At 36.1% G+C, this 22,452-nt stretch overlaps 1 protein-coding gene across 1 annotated transcript in view; it reads right to left on the minus strand.

Annotated features, from left to right (window-relative positions):
• Nucleotides 1-22,452, minus strand: part of MSH3 (mutS homolog 3) — a 172,269-nt gene that overhangs the window by 120,705 nt on the left and 29,112 nt on the right. The window contains exons 9-10 of the mRNA XM_073234569.1: nucleotides 18,996-19,108; nucleotides 16,032-16,146 (exon numbers count right to left, since the gene is read on the minus strand). Of these exons, the coding sequence (XP_073090670.1) occupies nucleotides 16,032-16,146; nucleotides 18,996-19,108 (228 nt within the window). The remainder of the gene's footprint in view (nucleotides 1-16,031; nucleotides 16,147-18,995; nucleotides 19,109-22,452) is intronic.

Below are 22,452 nucleotides of genomic sequence, written 5' to 3' on the forward strand. Positions count from 1 at the left end.
TGACTGCTTTTGTGACTGCTTGCTAAAAAGTATTTTTAGGTGTGGCAGAATTTGGTTTGGACGAACACACCACCCAGTATAGAGAGCACTGGGGGGAGAAGACTTAGAACCTCCACATACATATAGTAAATGGAGGCTCCCAGTATCTACATTTGCACTGATTATAATAAAAGAGATCAACTACTGGGCAATATTAGACTGATTCCTATGGAACAATAATTACCTATATTATCAAGCAATATAACCACCTATATTAAGCAACTATCAGAATTAACTATGTTTTTGGGTTTCCCAGATGTTTGATAGTGTATTCAGAAGTTGGGACTCTTCCTTTCAAATACGAAAGAAATTTCCTTCTGTCAGTACCTATCTTCATTAGGAATTATACATATTTTTAAACTCAGGATTGTATCTGCCAGATTCTGAGTAATTCAATGGCATATGATCACAGGTTTGAAATACCCAAGAAATTCTAAATTATTTATCCTTTTGGAAGAAGCCAAACTTTATGTGCTTTGAAGTGAACCTCATAAGCAATGCCTGGCTAGAATTCATGCTGTGAGAACCTGGATAGAAATCTTATAAGTAATATGGGAAAATACTTCATTAATATTTCAGACAACAAAAATACAAAGGATGCTTTTTTCCTTGAGTTTTATAATGGAAGGAAAATGTTCTTGCTGAAAACTTGCCAGAGAAATTTAAGATTATAAATCATTCCTACCCCACTTTTTTAAAAAACAAAAACCAATCTTTGTGATTTAGACAAAGGCAGTAAAGGTGCAGACCTTATCTGAAACATCAACCCCTAACAAAGAGACTATTCAAATATTATTAATATTATTTGAAAATGGGAAAAGACCAAAAAAAAAAAAAATAACCTACCATGTTACATATGAAACCTACAGTGGAAAATAGTTTCCTATGTACAGTTTTCAGAGTTCATACATTCACCATTTGTCTAACCTTTTGGTGGCTAATTTTATTTATGAATTATAAAATTGTATTATAACACAAATTTTCAGTATTATTATAGATTCACTTTTAATTGATTTGTAATTAAACAAAATGAGTGTCTCTGCACTCCTAAATGCTTCCAATAAGTCTATCAGGAAAATAAGAAGATGGTTATATAATGAGTACCCAATGATTTGCTAGAATACACAAGACTCCACATACAGTCATACTCACAACTTTATTACAGGCTAAGGCTACAAAGCACATCAGGAAAAAGAAACTGCAAATAAGGCAAAGCCCAGAGAAAACCAAGGGCACTTCCAAGAGTCGTCTCCCAGTGGAGTCACACAGCATGCACTTAATTTCCCCAGCAGTGAGTTGTGACATGTATGAAATATCCAATAGAAAAGTTTGTTAGGCACTCAGCATCCACAGTTTCTACCGGGATCTGATCACGCAGACATCCTCTCCTAACCATGTATCAAAATTCCAGCTCCCAGAAAGAAAGCAGTTGTTCAGCATGAACCATGTTGTTTGCATACAGCTTAGAAAGTGAGCCATTCTTGTCAGGGAATGCTAGAAACCCCCAAATCCAAGGCCACAGATGCCACTTAAGGGCCAAGCTGTCAATTAGGTCTAAGGAAAGTTGTCTCATCAGGTCTGCTACATTAGCCGTCTCCTGCGCATCTCTTTTCAAATCGTATTTCTCTTGAAGTATGTATATTATGTTTATTTACTCTTGTATTGTTCTAACTTACTTTTATTTCTAAATTGATTTTTCTTTAATAACATAATTCATTCTTAAATTCTATTACTCATTTCAAAGCTTCATATTTCTCATTTGTTATTTCACATCTAGTATCATTTTCTTAATGTCTTTTAGCTCAAGTTGCAGTCATAGGTTATAGTTCTTACTTCATATGTGGGCGTACCTTCCTGACATGCTTCATTTTCTATAGTAATGTTATCCTAAACCTTATTCTTTATTATCTTATAATAATTTTGTATGTGACTTGAATTTGGTCCTTTACCTATTGCTAATTTTTAGGTGACAATCAGTTTTCCAGAAGTTTTAGAACACAGGCATTATTTACGATGGCTGTTTTACCTTTACACATCTCCCTCTTCTGCTGTGTATGTTTGGTGTTCAGTTATAGCCCCTGACTTCTGCTTTCATTCATGAAAGATTAAATGCATGAGAATGAATTAAAGATGGCGGCATGAGAGGTGAGACAAAGGCTTCCTCCTAAAACCGCATGTAGTACAAAAATCTAATCAATACAACTGGTCCTGCATACACCTGGAGAAAGGAAGAAACCTCATGGAACAGGGTAACATACCAAAGCTGTGGCCCAGTGGGAACCAAGCCCTTCCCCACCCCACCTAACCACCCGAAGGAAGAGAAATGGAGCGGGGAGGGAGTGGAGGCCTGGGACTGCTGAATACCTAACTCTGGAGATCTGCTCTGGGAGCACAAACCTACATTTCATGGTGTTTTCATGGTTCTCTTGTGATTAGGGGGTTGGAAAGATAAGACAAGCAGAATACCTGGAGAGACTGAGATTCCAGCTGCTTGCAGAAAGCAGGGATCCATATCTGGCTGCTCTGGGACAAAAGAAAGGTGGGTAGTCTGAGAGACTTGCTAACAGCAAGAGGGCTGCTAAAGGGGCAAGGATTGCACAGAGCTTACTACTCAGGAGAAAAGACATGTAGACAAAATTATCCAGGTGCACTCTGCCCAGGAGGTTGGGAACTTTCAGGATGTTCAGGCGTTCCAGTGTCCAGGCTGGCTACACAGCTCCAAGGACACCCTCCATAATACACAGCCTACTGTGCCTTTCTCCCAGCCAGACCCACTGGCTCACAAACCAGTAAACCCTAACCTGGCATTAGGCCAGCCAGAGGAAGACTTCTCTACAGCAACTACAAACACAAAGCATAAAGGCTTATACCTGTGTGCTCGGCCCACTGGTTCAGGCAGTGGAGACAGGCATAGCAGCTAGGAAGCAGGAAACAGCTCTTTCCTCCCCCCAAGCACCAACCAATACCACTCCCGTTCCACCTGCGACATGGCTTCAAGGGCTGAGCAGCTACACAGAGTAGAGCTTCTGGGCACTACAGGGCACCATATACAAATATGAAATGCCAAAGGAACCTGGTCCAAAGTAAAATTATGAATACAACTCCTGAGGAAGAATTTAATGGCATTGACCTCATGAATCTTCCTGAAAGGGACTTCAAAGTAAAAATGATTAACATTCTCATGGAGGTACAGAAAGATATTCAAGAACTCAGGAATGAATACCGGTGGGAATCCAATCGTTGAAGAGCACAATGGAGGGTACTGAAAGCAGATTAGATATGGTGGAGGAGACAATAAATGAAATAGAAACTAGAGAAGAAGAATACAAAGAAGCTGAGGCACAGAGAGAAAAAAAGGATCTCTAAGAATGAAAGACTATTGAGAGAACTGTGTGACCAATCCAAATGGAACAATATGGGCATTAAATAGATACCAGAAGAAGAAGAAAGAAAAAAAGGGATAGAAACTGTCTTTGAGGAGTTAATTGCTGAAATCTTCCCCAATCCGGGGAAGGAGATAGTCTCTCAGGCCATGGACATCCACAGATCTCCCAACACAAGGGACCCAAGGAAGACAACACAAAGACATATAGTAATTAAAATGGCAAAGATCAAGGAAAAGGACAGACTACTAAAAGCAGCCACAAAGAGAAATAAGATCACATACAAAGGAAAGCCCATCAGGCTATCATCAGACTTCTCAGCAGAAACCTTACAGGCCAGAAGAGAGTGGCATGATATATTTAATGCAATGAAGCAGAAGGGCCTCGAACCAAGAATACTTTATCCAGCAATACTATCATTTACATTTGAAGGAGGAATTAAACAATTTCCAGATAAGCAAAAGCCAAGAGAATTTACCTCCCACAGACCATCTCTACAGTCTATTTTGGAGAGACTGCTATAGATGGAAGTGTTCCTAAGGTTTAATAGCTGTCACCAGAGGTAATAAAACCACAATAAAGAAAATAGAAGAGCTAATCACTAAGCAAATGTAAAATTAAATTAACTATCCCCAAAGTCAATCAAGCGATAGACAAAGAGTACAGAATGTGATACCTAATATATAAAGAAAGGAGGAGAAAAATAAGAACCTTTAGATTGTGTTTGTAATAGCATTTTAAGTGAGTTAAGTTAGGCTCTTAGATAGTAAGAAAGTTAACCTTAAACTTTAGTAACCACAAATCTAAATCCTGCAATGGCAATAAGTAGATACCTATCAATAATCACCCTAAATGTAAATAGTCTGAATGCACCAATCAAAAGACAGAGAGTCACTGAATGGATAATAAAAAAAAAACCCACCTATATGCTGCCTTATAAGAGACTCACATTAAACCCAAAGACATACACAGACTAAAAGTGAAGGGATGGAAAAAGATTATCATGCAACTGATAGGAAGAAAAAAGGAGTTGCAGTACTTGTATCAGACAAAATAGACTCCAAAAGAAAGAAAATCACAAGAGACAAAGAAGGACATTACATAATGATAAAGGGGTCAATCCAACAAGAAGACATAACCATTATAAATATCTATGCACCCAAAACAGGATCACCTACATATGTGAAACAAATACTAGTAGAATTAAAAGGGGAAATAGAATGCAATGCATTCACTCTAGGAGACTTCAACACTCCACTCACCCTGAAGGACAGATCAACCAGACAGAAAATAAGTAAGGAGACAGAGGCACTGAACAACACATTAGAACATATGGAACTAACATACATCTACAAAACTCAACACCCAAAAGCAGCAGGATATACATTCTTGAACATTTTCAAGAATAGATCATGTACAAGGCCACAAAAAGAGCCTCAGTAAATTCAAAAAGACTGAAATTGTACCAACCAGTTTCTCAGACCACAAAGGTATGAAACTAGAGATAAATTATGCAAAGAAAATGAAAAATTCCAAAAACACATGGAGGCTTCAAAATATGCTCCTAAATAACCAATGAATCAATGAGCAAATAAAAACAGAGATCAAGCAATATATGGAGACAAATGACAACAATAATTCAACACTGCAAAATCTGTGGGACACAGTGTAGGCCGTACTAAGAGGAAAGAATATTGCAATACAGGCCTACCTCAGGAAAGAAGAACAATCCCATATGAGCAGTCTAAACTCACAATTAACAAAACTAGAAAAAGAAGAACAAATGAGACCCAAACTTAGTAGAAGGAGGGACATAATAAAGATTACAGCAGAAATAAATAAAACTGAGAAGAATAAAACAATAGAAAGAATCAATAAAAGCTGAATCTGTGGCATCTTACTACACTGATGGACAGTGACTGCATTGGGGTATGGGTTGAGACTTGATAATATGGGTAAATGTAGTAAGCACATTGTTTTTTCATGTGAAACCTTTATAAGAGGGTATAAAAATAATACTTTAATAAAAAATTTAAAAAAGAATCAATGAAAGCAAGAGCTGGTTCTTTGAGAAAATACATAAAAAAGATAAACCCCTACCCAGACTTGATAAGAATAAAAGAGAGTCTACACAAATAATCAAAAATGAGGAAGGGAAAATCACTATGGACAACACAGAAATATGAAGAATTATTAGAGGACACTATAAAAAATTATATGGTAACAAACTGGATAACCTAGAAGAAATGGACAACTTTCTAGAAAAATACAACCATACAAGGCTGACACAGAAAGAAACAGAAAATCTGAACAGACCAATTACCAGCAACGAAATTGAATTGGTAATCAAAAAGTTACATAAGAACAAAATCCCTGGACCAGATGGCTTCACTGCTGAATTTTATCAAACATTTAGTGAAGACCTAATACCCATCCTCCTTAAAGTTCTCCATAGAGTAGAAGAAGAGGGAATACTTCCAAACTCATTCTATGAGGCCAGCATCACTCTAATACCAAAACCAGGCAAAGACACCACAAAAAAAGAAAATTACAGACCAATATTCCTGATGAATAAAAACGCAAAAATACTCAACAAAATATTTGCAAACCAAATTCAAAAACACATCAAAAGATCATCCATCATGATCAAGTAGGATTTATACCAGGGATGCAAAGGATGGTACAACACTCGAAAATCCACCACATCAACAAAAAGAAGGACAAAAACCACATGATCATCTCCATAGATGCTGAAAAAGCATTTGACAAAATTCAACATCCATCCATTGTTGATAAAAACTCTCAACAAAATGGGTACAGAGGGCAAGTACCTCAACATAAAAAGGGCCATATATGACAAACCCACAGTCAACATTATACTTAACAGCGAGAAGCTGAAAGCTTTTCCTTTAAGATCAAGAACAAGAGAAGGATGCCCACTCTCCCCTCTTCTATTCAACAAGTACTGGAGGTCCAAGCCATGGCAATCAGACAATATGTAGAAATAAAAAGCACCCAGATTGGCAAGGAAGAAGTTAAACTGTCCCTGTTTGCAGATGACATGATATCATACATAAAAAACCCTAAAGAATCCACTCCAAAACTACTAGATCTAATATCTGAATTCAGCAAAGTTGCAGGATACAAAATTAATACACAGACATCTGTTGCTTTCCTATACACTAACAATGAACTAGAAGAAAGAGAAATCAGGAAAACAATTCCATTCACAATTGCCTCAAAAAGAATAAAATACCTAGGAATAAACTGAACCAAGGAAGTGAAAGACCTATACTCTGAAAACTGCAAGACACTCATGAGAGAAATTAAATAAGATACCAATAAATGGAAACACATCCCGTGCTCATGTATAGGAAGAATTAATATTGTCAAAATGGCCACCCTGCCTAAAGCAAGTCTACAGATTCAATGTAATTCCTATCAAAATACCAACAGCATTCTTCAATGAACTAGACCAAATCATTCTAAAATTTGTATGGAACCACAAAAGACCCCAAATAGCCAAAGCAATACTGAGAAGGAACAATAAAGCTGGGGGGTTTATGCTCCCTAACTTCAAGCTCTACTACAAAGCCACAGTAATCAAGACAATTTGGTACTGGCACAAGAACAGATCCATAGACCAATGAACAGACTAGAAAGCCCTGATATAAACCCAACCATATATGATCAATTAATGTATGATAAAGGAGCCATGGACATACAATGGGGAAATGACAACCTCTTCAACAGCTGGTGTTGGTAAAACTGGACAGCTACATGCAAGAGAATGAAACTGGATTAGTGTTTAACACCATACACAAAAGTAAACTTGAAATGGATCAAAGACCTGAATGTAAGTCATGAAACCATAAAACTCTTAGAAGACAACATAGGCAAAAATCTCCTGAATATAAGCATGAGCAACTTCTTCCTGAACGCATCTCCTCAAGCAAGGGAAACAAAAGCAAAAATGAACTCATGGGACTACATCAAACTAAAAAGTTTCTGTATGGCAAAGGACACCATCAACAGAACAAAAAGGAATCCTACAGTATGGGAGAATATATTTGTAAATGACACATCTGACAAGGGGTTAACATCTGAAATATATAAAGAACTCACAAGCCTCAACACCCAAAAAGCAAATAACCCGATTAAAAAATGGGCAGAGGATATGAAGAGACAATTATCCAAAGAAGAAATTCAGATGGTCAACAGACACATGAAAAGATGCTCCACATCATGCTATTCATCAGGGATATGCAAATTAAAACCACAATGAGATATCACCTCCCACCAGTAAGAATGGCCAGCATCGAAAAGACTAAGAACAACAAATGCTGGCAAGGATGCGGAGAAAGGGAACCCTCCTACGCTGCTGGTGGGAATGTACGCTAGTTCAACCATTGTGGAAAGCAATACAGAGGTTCCTCAAAAAACTCAAAATAGAAATACCATTTGATCCGGGAATCCCACTCCTTGGAATTTACCCAAAGAATACAACTTCTCAGATTCAAAATGACATATGCACCCCTATGTTTATAGCTGCACTATAAACTAAGTGTCCATCAGTATATGAATGGATAAAGAAGATGTGGTACATATACACAATGGAATACTATTCAGCCAAAAGAAAGGAACAAATTCTACCATTTGCAACATGGATGGAGCTGGAGGACATGCTCAGAGAAGTAAGCCAGGCGGAGAAAGGCAAGTGCCAAATGATTTTCCTCATTTGTGGAGTATAACAATGAAGCAAAACTGAAGGAACAAAATAACAGATTTACAGACTCCAAGAAGGGTCTAGTGGTTACCAAAGGAGGGAGTGTGGGAGGGCGCATGGGGAGGGAGGGAGAAGGGGATTGAGGGATATTATGTTTAGTACACATGGTGTTGGAGGTCACAGGGAAAACAGTGTAGCACAGAGAAGGCAAAGAGTGAATCTGTGGCATCTTCTACAGTGATGAACAGTGTCTGCATTGCGGTATGGGTGAGGACTTGATAGTATGGGTAAATGTATTAACCCCATTGTTTTTTCATGTGAAACCTTCATGCAAGTGCATATCAATAGTACTTTAATAAAAAATTAAATAAAAAATAAATACATAAATGCATGAGAATTGCCCTTTAACCATAAACAATTAGAAAACTGGACAATTATGTATGTTTTAAAACTGTTTTCAGGTGTTAGACATCAGGGAGCCAAGAATTTTGATCCCTAAGAGAAGAAAAACAAATGAGGGAAACACTGACTGACCCCGGGAAGACCAAGGAAACTAGAATTTGTGAGACAGAATGCCAGAGATGAGAGAGCTGCACACCCAGAGCTCCAGAGATTTGCAGAAGGGTCCCCTCAAGTTTCTGGCCACATACTAATCCTAAAATGTGAGGGGAAACCTCCATGAGGTCAGGGAGAGCCACAAGAAAATAGCAGGATGAACAGGGTTCACACAGGGCTGAGAATATTTTACTCCCCAACGAGCGAGAATGGAAAAACCTCACAATACATGTGACAATAGGTAGATGTCTCAGAAGGATATTGCTTTAGAAGTAGGATTAAAATTGACATAGACAAGGATTTCCCTTGTCTCAATACCATTTAAATATATATGTGTGTATAGGTATGTATGTATGTAGGTTATATTGAGATATCATTCACATAACATGCAATTCATCCATGTGGAATATGCAATTCAGTGTTTTTTAATGTACTGACAAGGTTGTGCAACCATGATCACTATGTAATTCCAGATATTTTCATTGACCCCATCCCTCCCAAAACATCTATATACATTAGTAGTCACTCTCCATGTCCCCCCAACCAAAACTGCTCTAGGCAACCAGTAATCAACTTACTATCTCTATGGATTTGCTGATTCTGGACACTTCGTATAGTTGACTCTTGAGCAATACAGGGGTTAGGGACACCAATCTCCTTCTCTCCACTGCACAGTTAAAAATCTGCATATAAATTGACTCCCAAAAAACTTAACTGTTAATAGCTTACTGTTGGTTTTATGGTAGTAAATGATAAAATATACTAGTATCCACATATATTTTTATGCATTCATACATATCTTTTTCTTAACTTTTCCAATATTTCTAGGCTATGCAATTCATATGTTTTTTCAAGTTGCTGCAAATCTCCAAATATTTTTCCAATATATTCGTTGAAAAAAATCTGTGTATAAGCAGACCCATGCAGCTCAAACCCATGTTGTTCAAGGGTCAACTACATATGAAATCACACAATATGTGCCCTTTTGTGACTGGTTTCTTTGGCTTACCATCATATTTTCAAGGTTCATTCATCTAGTAACATGTATTGGTGTTTCATTCCTTTTTGTGGTTGAATAATATCCCATTTTATACATATATCATATTTTATGCATCCATTCATCAGTTGATAGACATTTGGATTGTTTCCACTTTCTCTTTCTTGTCTCTTTCTGTAGACTCAATAACAATGTTATTGCCCACACACGTGTTGTGAGCTGGCCAACCAGGGCCAGAAGTGTAAATTTGGACTGGCGAAGTTCTGGAAAAGGGAAACTAAAGTGATCACAAGGATTCGGAGTGCAAAGAGAGCTAGGGAAGATGGTCAGCAATTCAAAAAGGAGCTCAAAGAGTAAAACTCTTCAACCTGGAAAGGCAAAACCAGACAATGGTAACCAGATTAAAATCTTAAAAATATAAAAAAGTGATGACTGATGTAACTAAAACAAGCACAGATTAAACTTTCAAAATCTGAAAAAAAAAAAAAATTTTTTTTGAATGGACTATTATGAATGATACTGTTATGAACATTCATGCACAAATTTCTGTGTGGGCATACATTTTCATTTGTGTTAAGTAACACATCTAGGAGTAAAATTGTCAGTTTATATGTAAAGTGTATATTAAACATTGTGAGGAACTACCAGACTGTTTTCCAAGGTGGCTATACTGTTCTAGAATCCCACTGGCAATGTCTGAGGGTTCTAATTTGCCCATATCCTCATCAACACTTTTTTTATTATTATTACAGCTCTTCTAGTGAATATGAAGTGGCACCTCACTGTGGCTTTGATTTGAATTTACCTGATGGCTAGTGATAGTGAGCATCTTTTCATGTGCTTTTTGGGAATCTGTATGTTTTCTTTGGAGAAATGCCTATTCAAATCCTTTGTCCATTTTTTAATTACATTATTTGTCTTTTTGCTATTGATTTGCAAGTATTTTTCATATATTCTACATCAAGTCCCTTACAAGACACATGACTTGCAAAATTTTCTCCTTTCAGTTGGTTGTCTTTTCACTTCCTTGATGGTGTGCTTTGAAGAACAAACATTTTTCATTTTGATGAAATCTAATACATCTATTTTTTCTTTTGTCACTTGTGATTTTGGTACCATAGCTAAGAAACTGTTGCCTAATCCAAGGTCATGAAGATTTTCACCTATGTTTTCTTCTAAAAGTATAATAGTTTTAGCTCTTACATATAATATAGGTCTTTGGTCCATTTTGAGTTATTTTTTTATTATGACATGAGATACAGTAATATAAAGCTCATCCTTGAAAGGTGAACCTCCTACACTGTTGGTGGGAATGTAAATTGGTTCAACTGTTGTGGAAAGCAATACAGCGGTTCCTCAAAAAACTAAAAACAGAAATACAAATACAATACAATTTGATGCAGTAATTCCACTCCTAGGAATTTACCTGAAGAAAACAAGGTCCCTGATTCAAAAAGACATATGCACCCATGCTTATTGCTGCACTATTATAATAGCCAAGATATGGAAGCAACCTAAGTGTCCAACAACAGATGAATGGATAAAGAAGATGTGGTACATATACACAATGGAATATTATTCAGCCATAAAAAGAAAATAAATGCTGCCATTTGGAACAAAATCTAGAGGGTATTATGCTCAGTGAAATAAGCCAGGTGGAGAAAGGCAAGTATCAAATGATTTCACTCATTTGTGGAGTATAAAAAAAAAGCAAAACAGAAGAAACAAAATAGCAGTAGAGTCATAGACACCAAGAAAGGGCTAGCAGTTACCAAAGGGGTGGGATTGTGGAGGGTGGAGGGGAGAGAGAAGGGGATTAAAGGGCACAATAATATGCAATCACAATATAGGTAGGTCACAGGGATGGTAGTACAGCACAGAGAACACAATTAATGACTCTATAACATCTTATTACATTGACCTATATTGTTACATTGAGTCAATTATTACATTGACTCTGTAACATCTTAATACATCTTATTACATTGATCAATGGAGGGGTTAAGGACTTGATAATACGGGTGAATGTTGAACCACTGTGCTGTGTAGTGAAACCATCATAAGATTATATATTAATAATACTTTAATTTAAAAAATGGAAATGTCATTAAAAAAAATCTCATCCTTTTGCATGGATATCCAATTATCCTGGTGCACTTAAAAAAAAAAAAACTACTCTTTCCCAGTTGAATTGTCTTAGCACTGTTGTTGGAAATCAACTGACAAAAAGTGTATAGGTTTACTTCAGGACTCTCAACTCTATCCCACTGATCTATGTCTGCCCTATGCCAATACCACACAGTCTTGATTACCATCGCTCTGTAGCAAGTATTCAAACAGGAATACATGTCTTCTAATTTTGTTATTCTTTTTCAAAATTGTCATGGCTATACTTTGTCCACTGAATTTTCAAAATTTTAGGATCCACTTGTCAATTTCTGCAAAGAAGCTAGCTGGGATTTTGACATACATGCATTGAATGTACAGATCAATTTGGGAATAGTGCACTCTTAACAATACTAAGTCTTCTGATCCATGAACCTGCGATGCCTTTCCATTCACTTAGGTCTTGTTTAATTTCTCTGAACAATGTTTTAATACTTTTCAGAGTACAGGTTTTGTATTTCTTTTGTTAAATTCATTCTTAAGTATTTTATTCTTTTGATACTATTATAAATAGAATTATTATTTACACTTTTGGATTCTTCACTGCAAGCATACAGATACACAAATTATTTTTTTATACTGAGCTCATATCCTGCAAACTTAGGAACTCATAGCTCTGATAGTTATATGTATGTTTATTCTACCTATAGGATCTTCTATATATTAATTTCATGTTATCTGTAATAACAGTTCTACTTCTTCCTTTATAATGTAGGTGCCTTTTACTTCATTATCTTGCCTAATTTCCCCAGCTAGACTTTCTAGTATAATACTCAGCAGAAGTGGTGAGAAGATACAACCTCATCTTATTCCTGTTCTTAAAGGGAAAGCACTCAGTCTTTTACCATTAAGTGTGATGTTGGCTGTGAGATTTTCATAGATGGTTTGTCAGGTAAAGGAAGTTCTCTTATAGTTCTAATTTGTTGAATGTTTTTATAAAGAAGGGGAACTTTCCTATCTATTGAGGTGATCATATAGTTTTTGCCTTTCACAATGCATGCTGATAAGATGTATTATATTAATTGATTTTCAAATTGGTAACCCAAGCCTGTGTTGTTAGAATAAATCCCACAGTCATGATGTATAATTCTTTTTATGTATTGTTGGATTCCATTTGCTTGTACTTTGTTGAGGATTTTTGTACCTACATTCATTAGTCTATAGTTTCTTTTCTTGTGATGTCTTTATCTGATTTGGGACTATTGACATTTTGGGCCAAGGAATTATTTTTTTGTAATGGGATATGCTGTGACTTTTAGGATATTTAGCAGTACCTCTGCTCTCTACCCACTGGATGTCACTGAAATAGCTTATAAATTTTACTTTCATTAGTGAAAGGAAATGCTCTATTTATCACCATGATATAAAGACTTTTCTAAGAAAAAACTCTTGCAGTTCACCTGGGGTGGATTTTCTCATTCTTTCCCTAATTTCTGAAACCTTTTTGAAATTCTGACCACAACAGTCTTAATAACAGTCCTTTGAAATGAAAGAAATCACTCATTTCCAAAAACAAAACCAATTCCTTTAAAATTTCATCAATTTAAGAATCAGGCTAATTCTGTCATTATAACTATCTAACATCCCTTATGCCCTATTTCTTCTATTAATACTATTTTGTTCTGGAACAAACCTACTTAAACTCTCAAAACAAACTTGGAATGTCTAAATTTGCCTTATCTTATAAAATCTCACTTAAATCCATTGTAAGAACAATTCCTGGAATGGCGTATTTCCTCAAACATCCTAAACTTCTAACTGTAGAGGCACCAAGATCCTTAACTAAATACATATCAGGATTCTAATGAAATATGCAGCAATTTTTGTGAGACCATTTGCAATACAAGGCAACTAGATTTTCCCCCACCCGCATAGCTCTTGAAGTAAGTATAATCATGCCTTATGCTGCTGAACATTTAAAGTAATACAATTGAATTTTAAATACACAAGAACATTCATGTTTTCCAAAGTAATCAGCTTTAGACACTACACTCTTTTTCCAAAATATAAAAACTGTGGAATTACTCTTCTGGAATAATTTTCAGAGTCAAACCACATGCCACACATAAAACATCATTGTTTATATTTCTTCTTTAAGTATAACAATAGTACCAGTTTGATCACCATCTTTATTCATTAATCTTGGCTCCCAGTGACATTTTGGCTATTTCCAATCAAGTCCACATTCACAGAATGAAGAATTCCTTCCTTCTTTCCCTTTCTTTCATTAATCTTATATTTACTGACAGCCTACTAGCTGCCGCACTTATGCTGGGGGACAGAAATATATACCATATGAAGGCCTAACACTTTGGATCTCTCTCTTTCTTTTTTGTCTTTGGACTATGGAAATGAGAAGAGGGGACCACCTGACAAATAAAACACATACTAGGTCACCAGATCCAGTTCCCTGAACACCCCCTTAACCAGCAAATATAAGATGAAAAAAGTTCAGCTTCACAGAATTTATCAAGTCAGGCAATTTAAAAATGACCTATTTTAATTTTGGTACATATAAACATTTTATTATATTTGAATTAAATTGGAGGATGCAATGTTGTTGGCCCTAAATTCAGCTACTTCTAAACACATGAGAGACTAACGTTTTTTAAAAAGTCAGTTTCCATATGCCAAATTAATTATACCAAATTAATACTTCACTGCTTGGTGATAATAAAAGAGCAATTAGTCACTTAGTCACTAATTCTAGCTCACTTAGAAGCTCCCTGTCACGAGCAAGCCAAATGGTAGGTAGCTTGTTACCTTTTCTTTACGAGGCTCCAAAACAAGCAACCACACAGACGATCTTTACAATAAATCTCCTATTACTGGAGCTTAAAGCAGAATCCAATGAAGTATAACACTAAGCTGCTAGTCTTTTTTATAAAACACTTCAACCATATTAAAACACATATACAGTAACCTAGTTAACCAAGTTAACTTACAACAAAGTTAAAAAATAAAACTTCAATTAGAACTCTCTGTGCCATTCTCCCCACCAACCTTTTTTGCTTCTCCTCCTTCCCCACTTTAGAAGAAATCTTTCTTCTAAATTGTTGTTCATCATTCCTAGGCCTATCTTTACACCTTCCCTATATATGTATGGATTCTTATGCAATATATAATATCTTTTCCAGATGTTTCTAACTTCATATAATGGTATGTACCATGTGTCCTTCGGCAATTTTGTTTTCGGCTCAATATGTTAATGATAATTTTTAAAATATTGATACATGTAACTCTAATCCATTCATTTCATTGCCATGTAACATTACTCTGCAAGAATGACTAGTGAATCCCATTGAAGGGCATTTAGATTGTTTTTAAATAGACAAAACTGCTTCCAGAGAAACGCTATTCTTTTCTATCCTAAACATCATATTGAACACACACCAAAAAAGACATTACAGTAAGACCCCCAAGGGACCTCCCTTTCTTCTGACCTCCCCAATAACCTCAAACCAGCACCACCTCTTTGTTCCCCAATTCATATTTGGTCATTTTACTGAGATAGCTCCTACCTATCCACCCACCTCTGCTGAACAGGAGGCAGCTTACTTATCCAGAATCAATATGAGAGGGTAATTCTTCACACAGCAAAAGACCAGGGGCTGGTGAAGGTGGACTGCAGAAGGGCAAGAAAATTATCTCACTACTTTTTTTATTCCACTGATTTTTAAAGTAGCACTTTCCTATAATGTCAATTGCCAGCTTTTAAATCGGTGAACTCTACAAAGTTAATCACTCTTTTAAAAAGCTGTCTGTGTTAGTAGCTGTCCTCTTTATCTCCAACTTTATGGTCTATGAAATAAGAACCAAGAATAAGAAAGGCAGTGAAGATTCATGAATGTTTTTTAATAGCACTTCTTAACACTCCTTGTCAGTTAATGATGCTATAGACATAAAACACACTTTTGTAGTCAAAACTATAATAAATAGCAATCATGAATACAAATTTGACAGAATTCTTAAGGATTCTATAAATATTTCATATCAGTTAATATAAGTAATATTCTTCAGCAACAATACCACACAGTTTATCCTTGCCCCTTAATAGGGTATTCTATCAACAGTAGGTAAAACTCTCTGAGTACAGTACTTACCAAACTCAATTTAAAAAATGTTTTTAATTTTCCCTTTTCCTTATTTTTGAGAAATCACTTACTTGGGTTTAGAAAGTACTTTTTCCAAGTTAAACTCTTTGAGGTATCTTATTACGGCAGCTAAAGAACAAATCACAGGCTTCTCCAAGTTAATGATGCCAGAAAAACTTTGAGAACCTAAAATTAGAATATTTACCTTCATTAAAATTATTACTCACCATTATTAATTACAAGCATTAAGTTAAATAAAATATAATTTAAGGTTATTGAAATAATAATTTCAACAATACCTCCTAAAGTTGCCCTTTAGATAAATGGAGAGGATTATGAGTACCTAAGGCATAGAAAAAAGAGTGCTTTTTGAAGATGGAATGAACCTCTTTTGGAAAGCAATAGAGTAACTTTCTCAAAATATAAGATGTTCATTCCCTTTGACCCAGAAATACTCCAAAATGCATGCCAAAGACATGTATACAAGGAAATGAGTTGAAAAATTTTTAGTAGTAGTAAAAACTTAGAGACAACCTAACCAAACACCAATAAGGTAGTAGTTAAAGTCTGTTAAGTACAGATCATTATGCATCTACTAATAGGGATGACCTTGAGCTATCTATAATGATAGAGAAAAACATCTACAATACATTGCTAAGTGAGCAAAGAAAAGGTGCATGAATACTGTTGTCCCTCAGCAGGAACAACGCAACAGCTTTACATCTGGTCTCCCAGTCTCACCTCTGTGCTCTAGGGTATGTCCAACAGAGCAGCCAAAGGAATCCTTTTGAAAATACACATCAGATCATCAGACTACTTTGCTTAAAAAACCCTCCCACATCCCCCAACTCACTAACAGAAGCAGCCCAAGTCCTTACAGTAGTCTGCGGGCACCACACAAGCTGCCTTCCATCTCCTCTGTGTCTCTGAACTCACCTCCTAATATTCTCTCCCTTAGGTACTTTGTTCCAGCACCCAGGCTCCTTGCTATTCCTTAAAGATACCAGGCACTTAAGATATGTTCTACTTACTGTTGTCTGCCTGAAAAACTGCTCCTTCACATGTCCACTTGGCCTTCCACCTTAACTCAGTCAATCTTTGTTCAAATCTTTGTTCAAGTGTCCTATTCTCAGTGAGACCTCCTTCACCACCTTATTTAAATTACACCCTTCCTGCTTTATTTTCTTCATAGCATTTATCACCTTCAAACACACTAAGTTATTTTACTATACATCCCTATTAGAATGTAAACTCCAGAAGGGCAGGAATTTTTTGTATGTACTTTTATTCCTTATAGTATGTGTGATGCCTCATACAATGGGCAAAATTAGTTGAAAAAATAAATCCTATCTGTGGCATCTTGCTGCACTGATGGACAGTGACTGCACTGGGGTATGGGTTGGGACTTGATAATATGGGTAGATGTAGTAACCACATTGTTTTTTCATGTGAAGCCTTCATAAGAGTGTATATCAATCATACCTTAATAAAAAATAAAAAATTAAATTAAAAATAAAAATAAAAAAAATAAAGAAAAAATAAGTCTAAGTTATATTGAACAAATACACAGAACTATGTACATATATTTGTGTATTTGTACAGTTTAAAAAGTCTTAAGGATTTAAGGAGAGTGACTTACTTTTTTTCTTCATATACAACTGTTTTGACTGTTTTTGCAATAGGTATTTATTACTTTAAGAACTAAAAAAAATTCAAAATAGCCTTTATACATTAATAATACAAAATACCTTATTAATTTTATTAATTTCAACTACAGCTTTTTACAAAACTAAGGTACAAATAGTTAAAATCTTTTCCTCTTCTAATGAGAATTTCATCTTTTAACTTTCTAGCTCTTTTTCCCAGGAAACCTGATAAAGATGAAGTGCAAATGTGTGTGAAGTACTACTGCATATGGTAAAATGACCTGAAATCAGGAAACTCCATCTGGACTAGGAGGAATTATAAATACCTAAATCCAGAATTTTGGCTTTCCTTGAGCACACTGACTCTTTGAACCTGGCATGTCCTTTGTAGAAATTCTAGCAAGTGACAGGATTCCTGTAGTGCATGGGCACCTAAACCAGGGCAGATCTTGTACCCACCTAGTAAGAGTCTCCTTTCTTCGCAGCTGAGCTATCACCAGGGGAGAGTGGGCAAATTAAGTTCTCAATAGCTCTGAGGACAGCTACAACTGCTGAAGAGAGGAAGTGCCCTTGCTGACAAGCTGGGTTTTCTGTCCCATATCCTTGTAAGTGAAGCCAAAGTGGCTTATGGTAATCTTGTGACTTTGTCCTGTCTGAGCATGGTGGTATCTCAGACTAGTGTCAGAAGTGGGTTACCCACTCAGACACTCAATTTACTTTGGCCAAAGCACCATGACATTAGAAGAAATGGGGAGAGAAATGCTAAAGAGAAACTGATGCCTGGGGCAGAGCCAAAACTGATCTACCCATGACTGGTCCATCCATGGTCTAAAGGTGAAAGCCCTGCAACAAGTGATAAGATATAAAAATGGACCTTAATGTAAGCTGAACTGGCAGGAATGAGGGGTACAGACCAAATCAAGCACTGACACCTGGCCAAGGAATTCTGAATTAGACAAAAAATGGTTACCTAACCTATTAAGATCCCATCACCAATGTTCTCATGTTTTAATTTTAATTAAAGTAACAACCTATTGAAATGCTCACCTTCATCAGATTTATCCAAACATTCTATAAAATCTCAAGGAACATGGGCCATCTTTTAAAAGAAGCAAAAAGGCAAGTGGGTCAGTAGCTAATTGCTTACACTCTAATGAATATGTCAAAAACATAAATTTACTAAATGGTCATAACTACAAAGGAAGAACTTGCAGGGGTGTTTCTGGTGAGTAAAAGAACTGTGAACTCTTCCCTCTACTTCTTCCAGTTATTTATTGGTAACTACCTACTTTTCATTAAATTGAAAGTCCAGCTTAAATTTGCACATGTATCCAAATCTCAACTCAATTAAATTTGAAAACATATGGCTAACATGTATAAAATATTTACCTTTGATCTCAGCTACATCTTTTGCATAAAACTCTGTAACTTCCTGGAAAGCATGGCTGTATTCAAAATACATGTTATCCATCCTTTCCACTCGAATTCTGTCATCCCGCACACTGAAAGAAAAAGATGGAAATATCAAAGATAATAATCAATGATCTTCAACTATCTTATTTAGGCCTTGGCCTGACTAAGGAAAAATAAAGACTCATTCCTTATTCTCTCCTAAATTAAACTAAAAGAAAGTTTCCCTGTCAAAAGGCCCCACTTCATACAATATAATTACTACTTTTTACCACTGGTATGTCATATCACCTAGTGCATTGTGAACTTTATACATGTTATCAAGAACTCATTAAAATTAACATCTATTACTTTAATAAATATGAAAGGGAGAAAAAATGGAAAAGCATCTCTAATTTAATTGCATCATTTCTTCAAAATACTCTAGCAATAGAACATATGAAGTAATTCTTTTACATAGCATCTTTGTCTGGTTGGCTTTTTATGTACTTTTTTTGTACTATACCCTCCAGTCATATACAGTAAAATCCCCCTTAGGTCAACTCTCTCTTAATTTAAAGGGGTCCTATAGTCTCTTTAAAATGTGTGTGTGTTTGTGTGTATATATATATTTGCTTTAGAACATTTTTATTTAAAAAATAATAAAACATTACAGATAGAGTTGTTGCCTACATACAGTTTCTCAGTCACATTCATCTCTACCATCTTCAGAGGTAAACACTATCTTTTATTTGGTGCATATTATTACCATGTATGTTTTTATGCTTTACAACATATTTTAGCATCTTTATATAATACATTGTACTATTTTATTTTTTTAATTTTATAGAAGTGGTACTTCATTACACCTAACATTCTACAACTTGCTTTTGTACTATTTTATATCTAAGATTTGTACATGAAGACAGATGTACCTCTTTTAATTTTTAGCTGCTGCTAAGTATTCTATTATTTCTTATGCTTTTTAGTAAATTTTTTAAGATTTGCTTTTCAAATTTAATTCATCTGATTTTATTTTGGGGAGATAGTATGTAGTTAGAAATACAATTTGATTTTCTATATGATTATCAGTTAGTGATAAAAGCACTTATAGAACATTCCATCTTTTCCTATTGATTTATAATGCTACCTCCAATGCAGATCCATTTCTATATATGTGTGACCCAACTCCTGGCTTCTTATCCTGTTCCTCTGATCTTTTTGTCTATCTCTGTATCAGAACCACAGTATTTAATTTCCATGGCTTAGTATCATTTTTTGTGGCTAGGCACCTACCTTGCTTTTCAAGACCATCTTGGCTACATCTGGACCTTTGACTTTCTTTATAAATGTTATATATTGTCATATTTCATAAAAACCTTATTGGGATTTTGACTGCATATGTAATGAATAAATTCAGAAAGAAACAATACCTGAACAAATTGAGATATCCCATTATTAAAAATGGCAAAATTTCTTTATTCATGTCTTTTATATCTAATAATAACATTCTGTAATTCTCTCCTTGTTTTATATAACTTTGGTTGTGTTCACTCTTAGATATATTACAGATTAATACTACTGTGAAGGGAATCTTCTTCTTTTACATTTATTAAAGGGTTATCACTGGTGTACATGAACCTATTGATTTTTATATGCAGAAACTGTGCTGAATAATCTACTAATTGATTTCTTGTACTTTCTATGTATACATTAATATCATCTGCAAAAAAAAAAAGATTTTGTCTCTCCCTTACAATTTCTAGTCTTCATTTATTTTTCCTGTCTCATTACTACTGTCTAAGACCTTCAGGACTGTGTTAAACATAATGCTAACAGGCATCCTTTGTCTTCTTACTGACACTAAAGGGAATGCTTCTAAAATTTCAACTCTTAAGTATGTTAACTGTAGGTTTTGGAATAATTGACTCATTAGACTAAGGTTTGATAAGTTTCCAAGTTTTTACAAAAGATGTTTTGAGTTATGAAGGATGGTCAAATCTTACTTAATGCTCTTTCTACATGTGTTAAATGATCACACGGTTTCTCTCAATTACTTTCTTAATATATTATTCATATTTTCTGATACTGAATGACTCTTGCATTCCTGGGATATATAATACTTGTCATGATGTTTTGTTTGGCTTAAAGAAAATTCTAAACTTGAGGACCCAAGATGGCAGCGTGAGTAGGACAGCAGAAATCTTCTCCCAAAAACATATATGTCTTTGAAAATATAACAAATACAACTATTCCTAAAAGAGAGACCAGAAGATACAGGACAACAACCAGGATATATCTATACCTGCGAGAACCCAGCACCTCACAAAGGGGATAAGATACAAGCCACGGCCGGTGGGACCCGAGTGACACCCCTACCCTAGCTTCCCAGCGGGAGAAGAGGAGTCAGAGCAGAGAGGGAGAGGGAGCCCAGGACTGCTAAACACCCAGCCCTAGTCATTCACACTGGGAGTACATACATACACTGCATGGTGTGCTGGATGCTAGGGAAATGGAACAGTAAATTCTGCCAGTGGGTCCCAACAGCTGGTGCCCCTGGGACAAAAGAAAAGTGAATGCTTTTTGGAAGTCTTAAAGGGACAGGGGCATCACAGCAGGACGGAAGCATCCTGGCACACTCAGACCAGCACCTGGGAATCCCAGGTAACTCTGCGCGCACTAATGCCTGGGCGGTTGGGCAGCTCAGAGGCCCCTTATGGTGATAAACAGCCTCCCACCAGTTTGCCCTCCAGCGCGGCCCCACAATAGCAGAGCAGCAGCCTGAAAGCAGCCACACTCACAGCAATGATTTAGAGCTTACTCCACAGCAGCCAGGCAAGAATCACAGACCCTGTCTGCGCACAACAGCCCAGCACAAGCTGCTAGGGCTTGCCGTTCTTCCAGTAAAGGAAGGCCAGGAGCAACTGGAAAGGGACTTGATTCTCCCAGCTGACACATGTGCCAAGTGCCTATGACTACCTCTATCGACATAAAAAGGCAGAAGAATTTGATAAAGACCAGAATAACCCACACATCCTCCCCTGAGAAGGAATCTGGGGAGATAGATTTAACCAATATTCCTGAAAAAGAATTCAAGATAAAGGTAATAACCATTCTGATGGACTAGGAGAGAAGTATGCAAGAGCTAAGGAGGGAGAATACAGAAATAAAACAATCTCTGGAAAGACTTAAAAGCAGAATGGACGAGATGCAAGAGGCCATTAATGGAATAGAAATCAGAGAACAGGAATGCAGAGAAGCTGATGCAGAGAGATAAAAGGATTTCCAGGAATGAAAGAATATTAAGAGAACTGTGTGACCAATCGAAAAGGAACAATATCCGCATTATAGGGGTACCAGAAGAAGAAGAGAGAGAAAAAGGATAGAAAGTGTCTTTCAAGAAATAATTGCTGAAAACTTCCCCACACTGGGGGAGGAAATAGCCTCTCAGACCACG

This window comes from Manis javanica, chromosome 1 (assembly GCF_040802235.1).
Source record: "Manis javanica isolate MJ-LG chromosome 1, MJ_LKY, whole genome shotgun sequence".
NCBI lineage: Eukaryota > Metazoa > Chordata > Mammalia > Pholidota > Manidae > Manis > Manis javanica.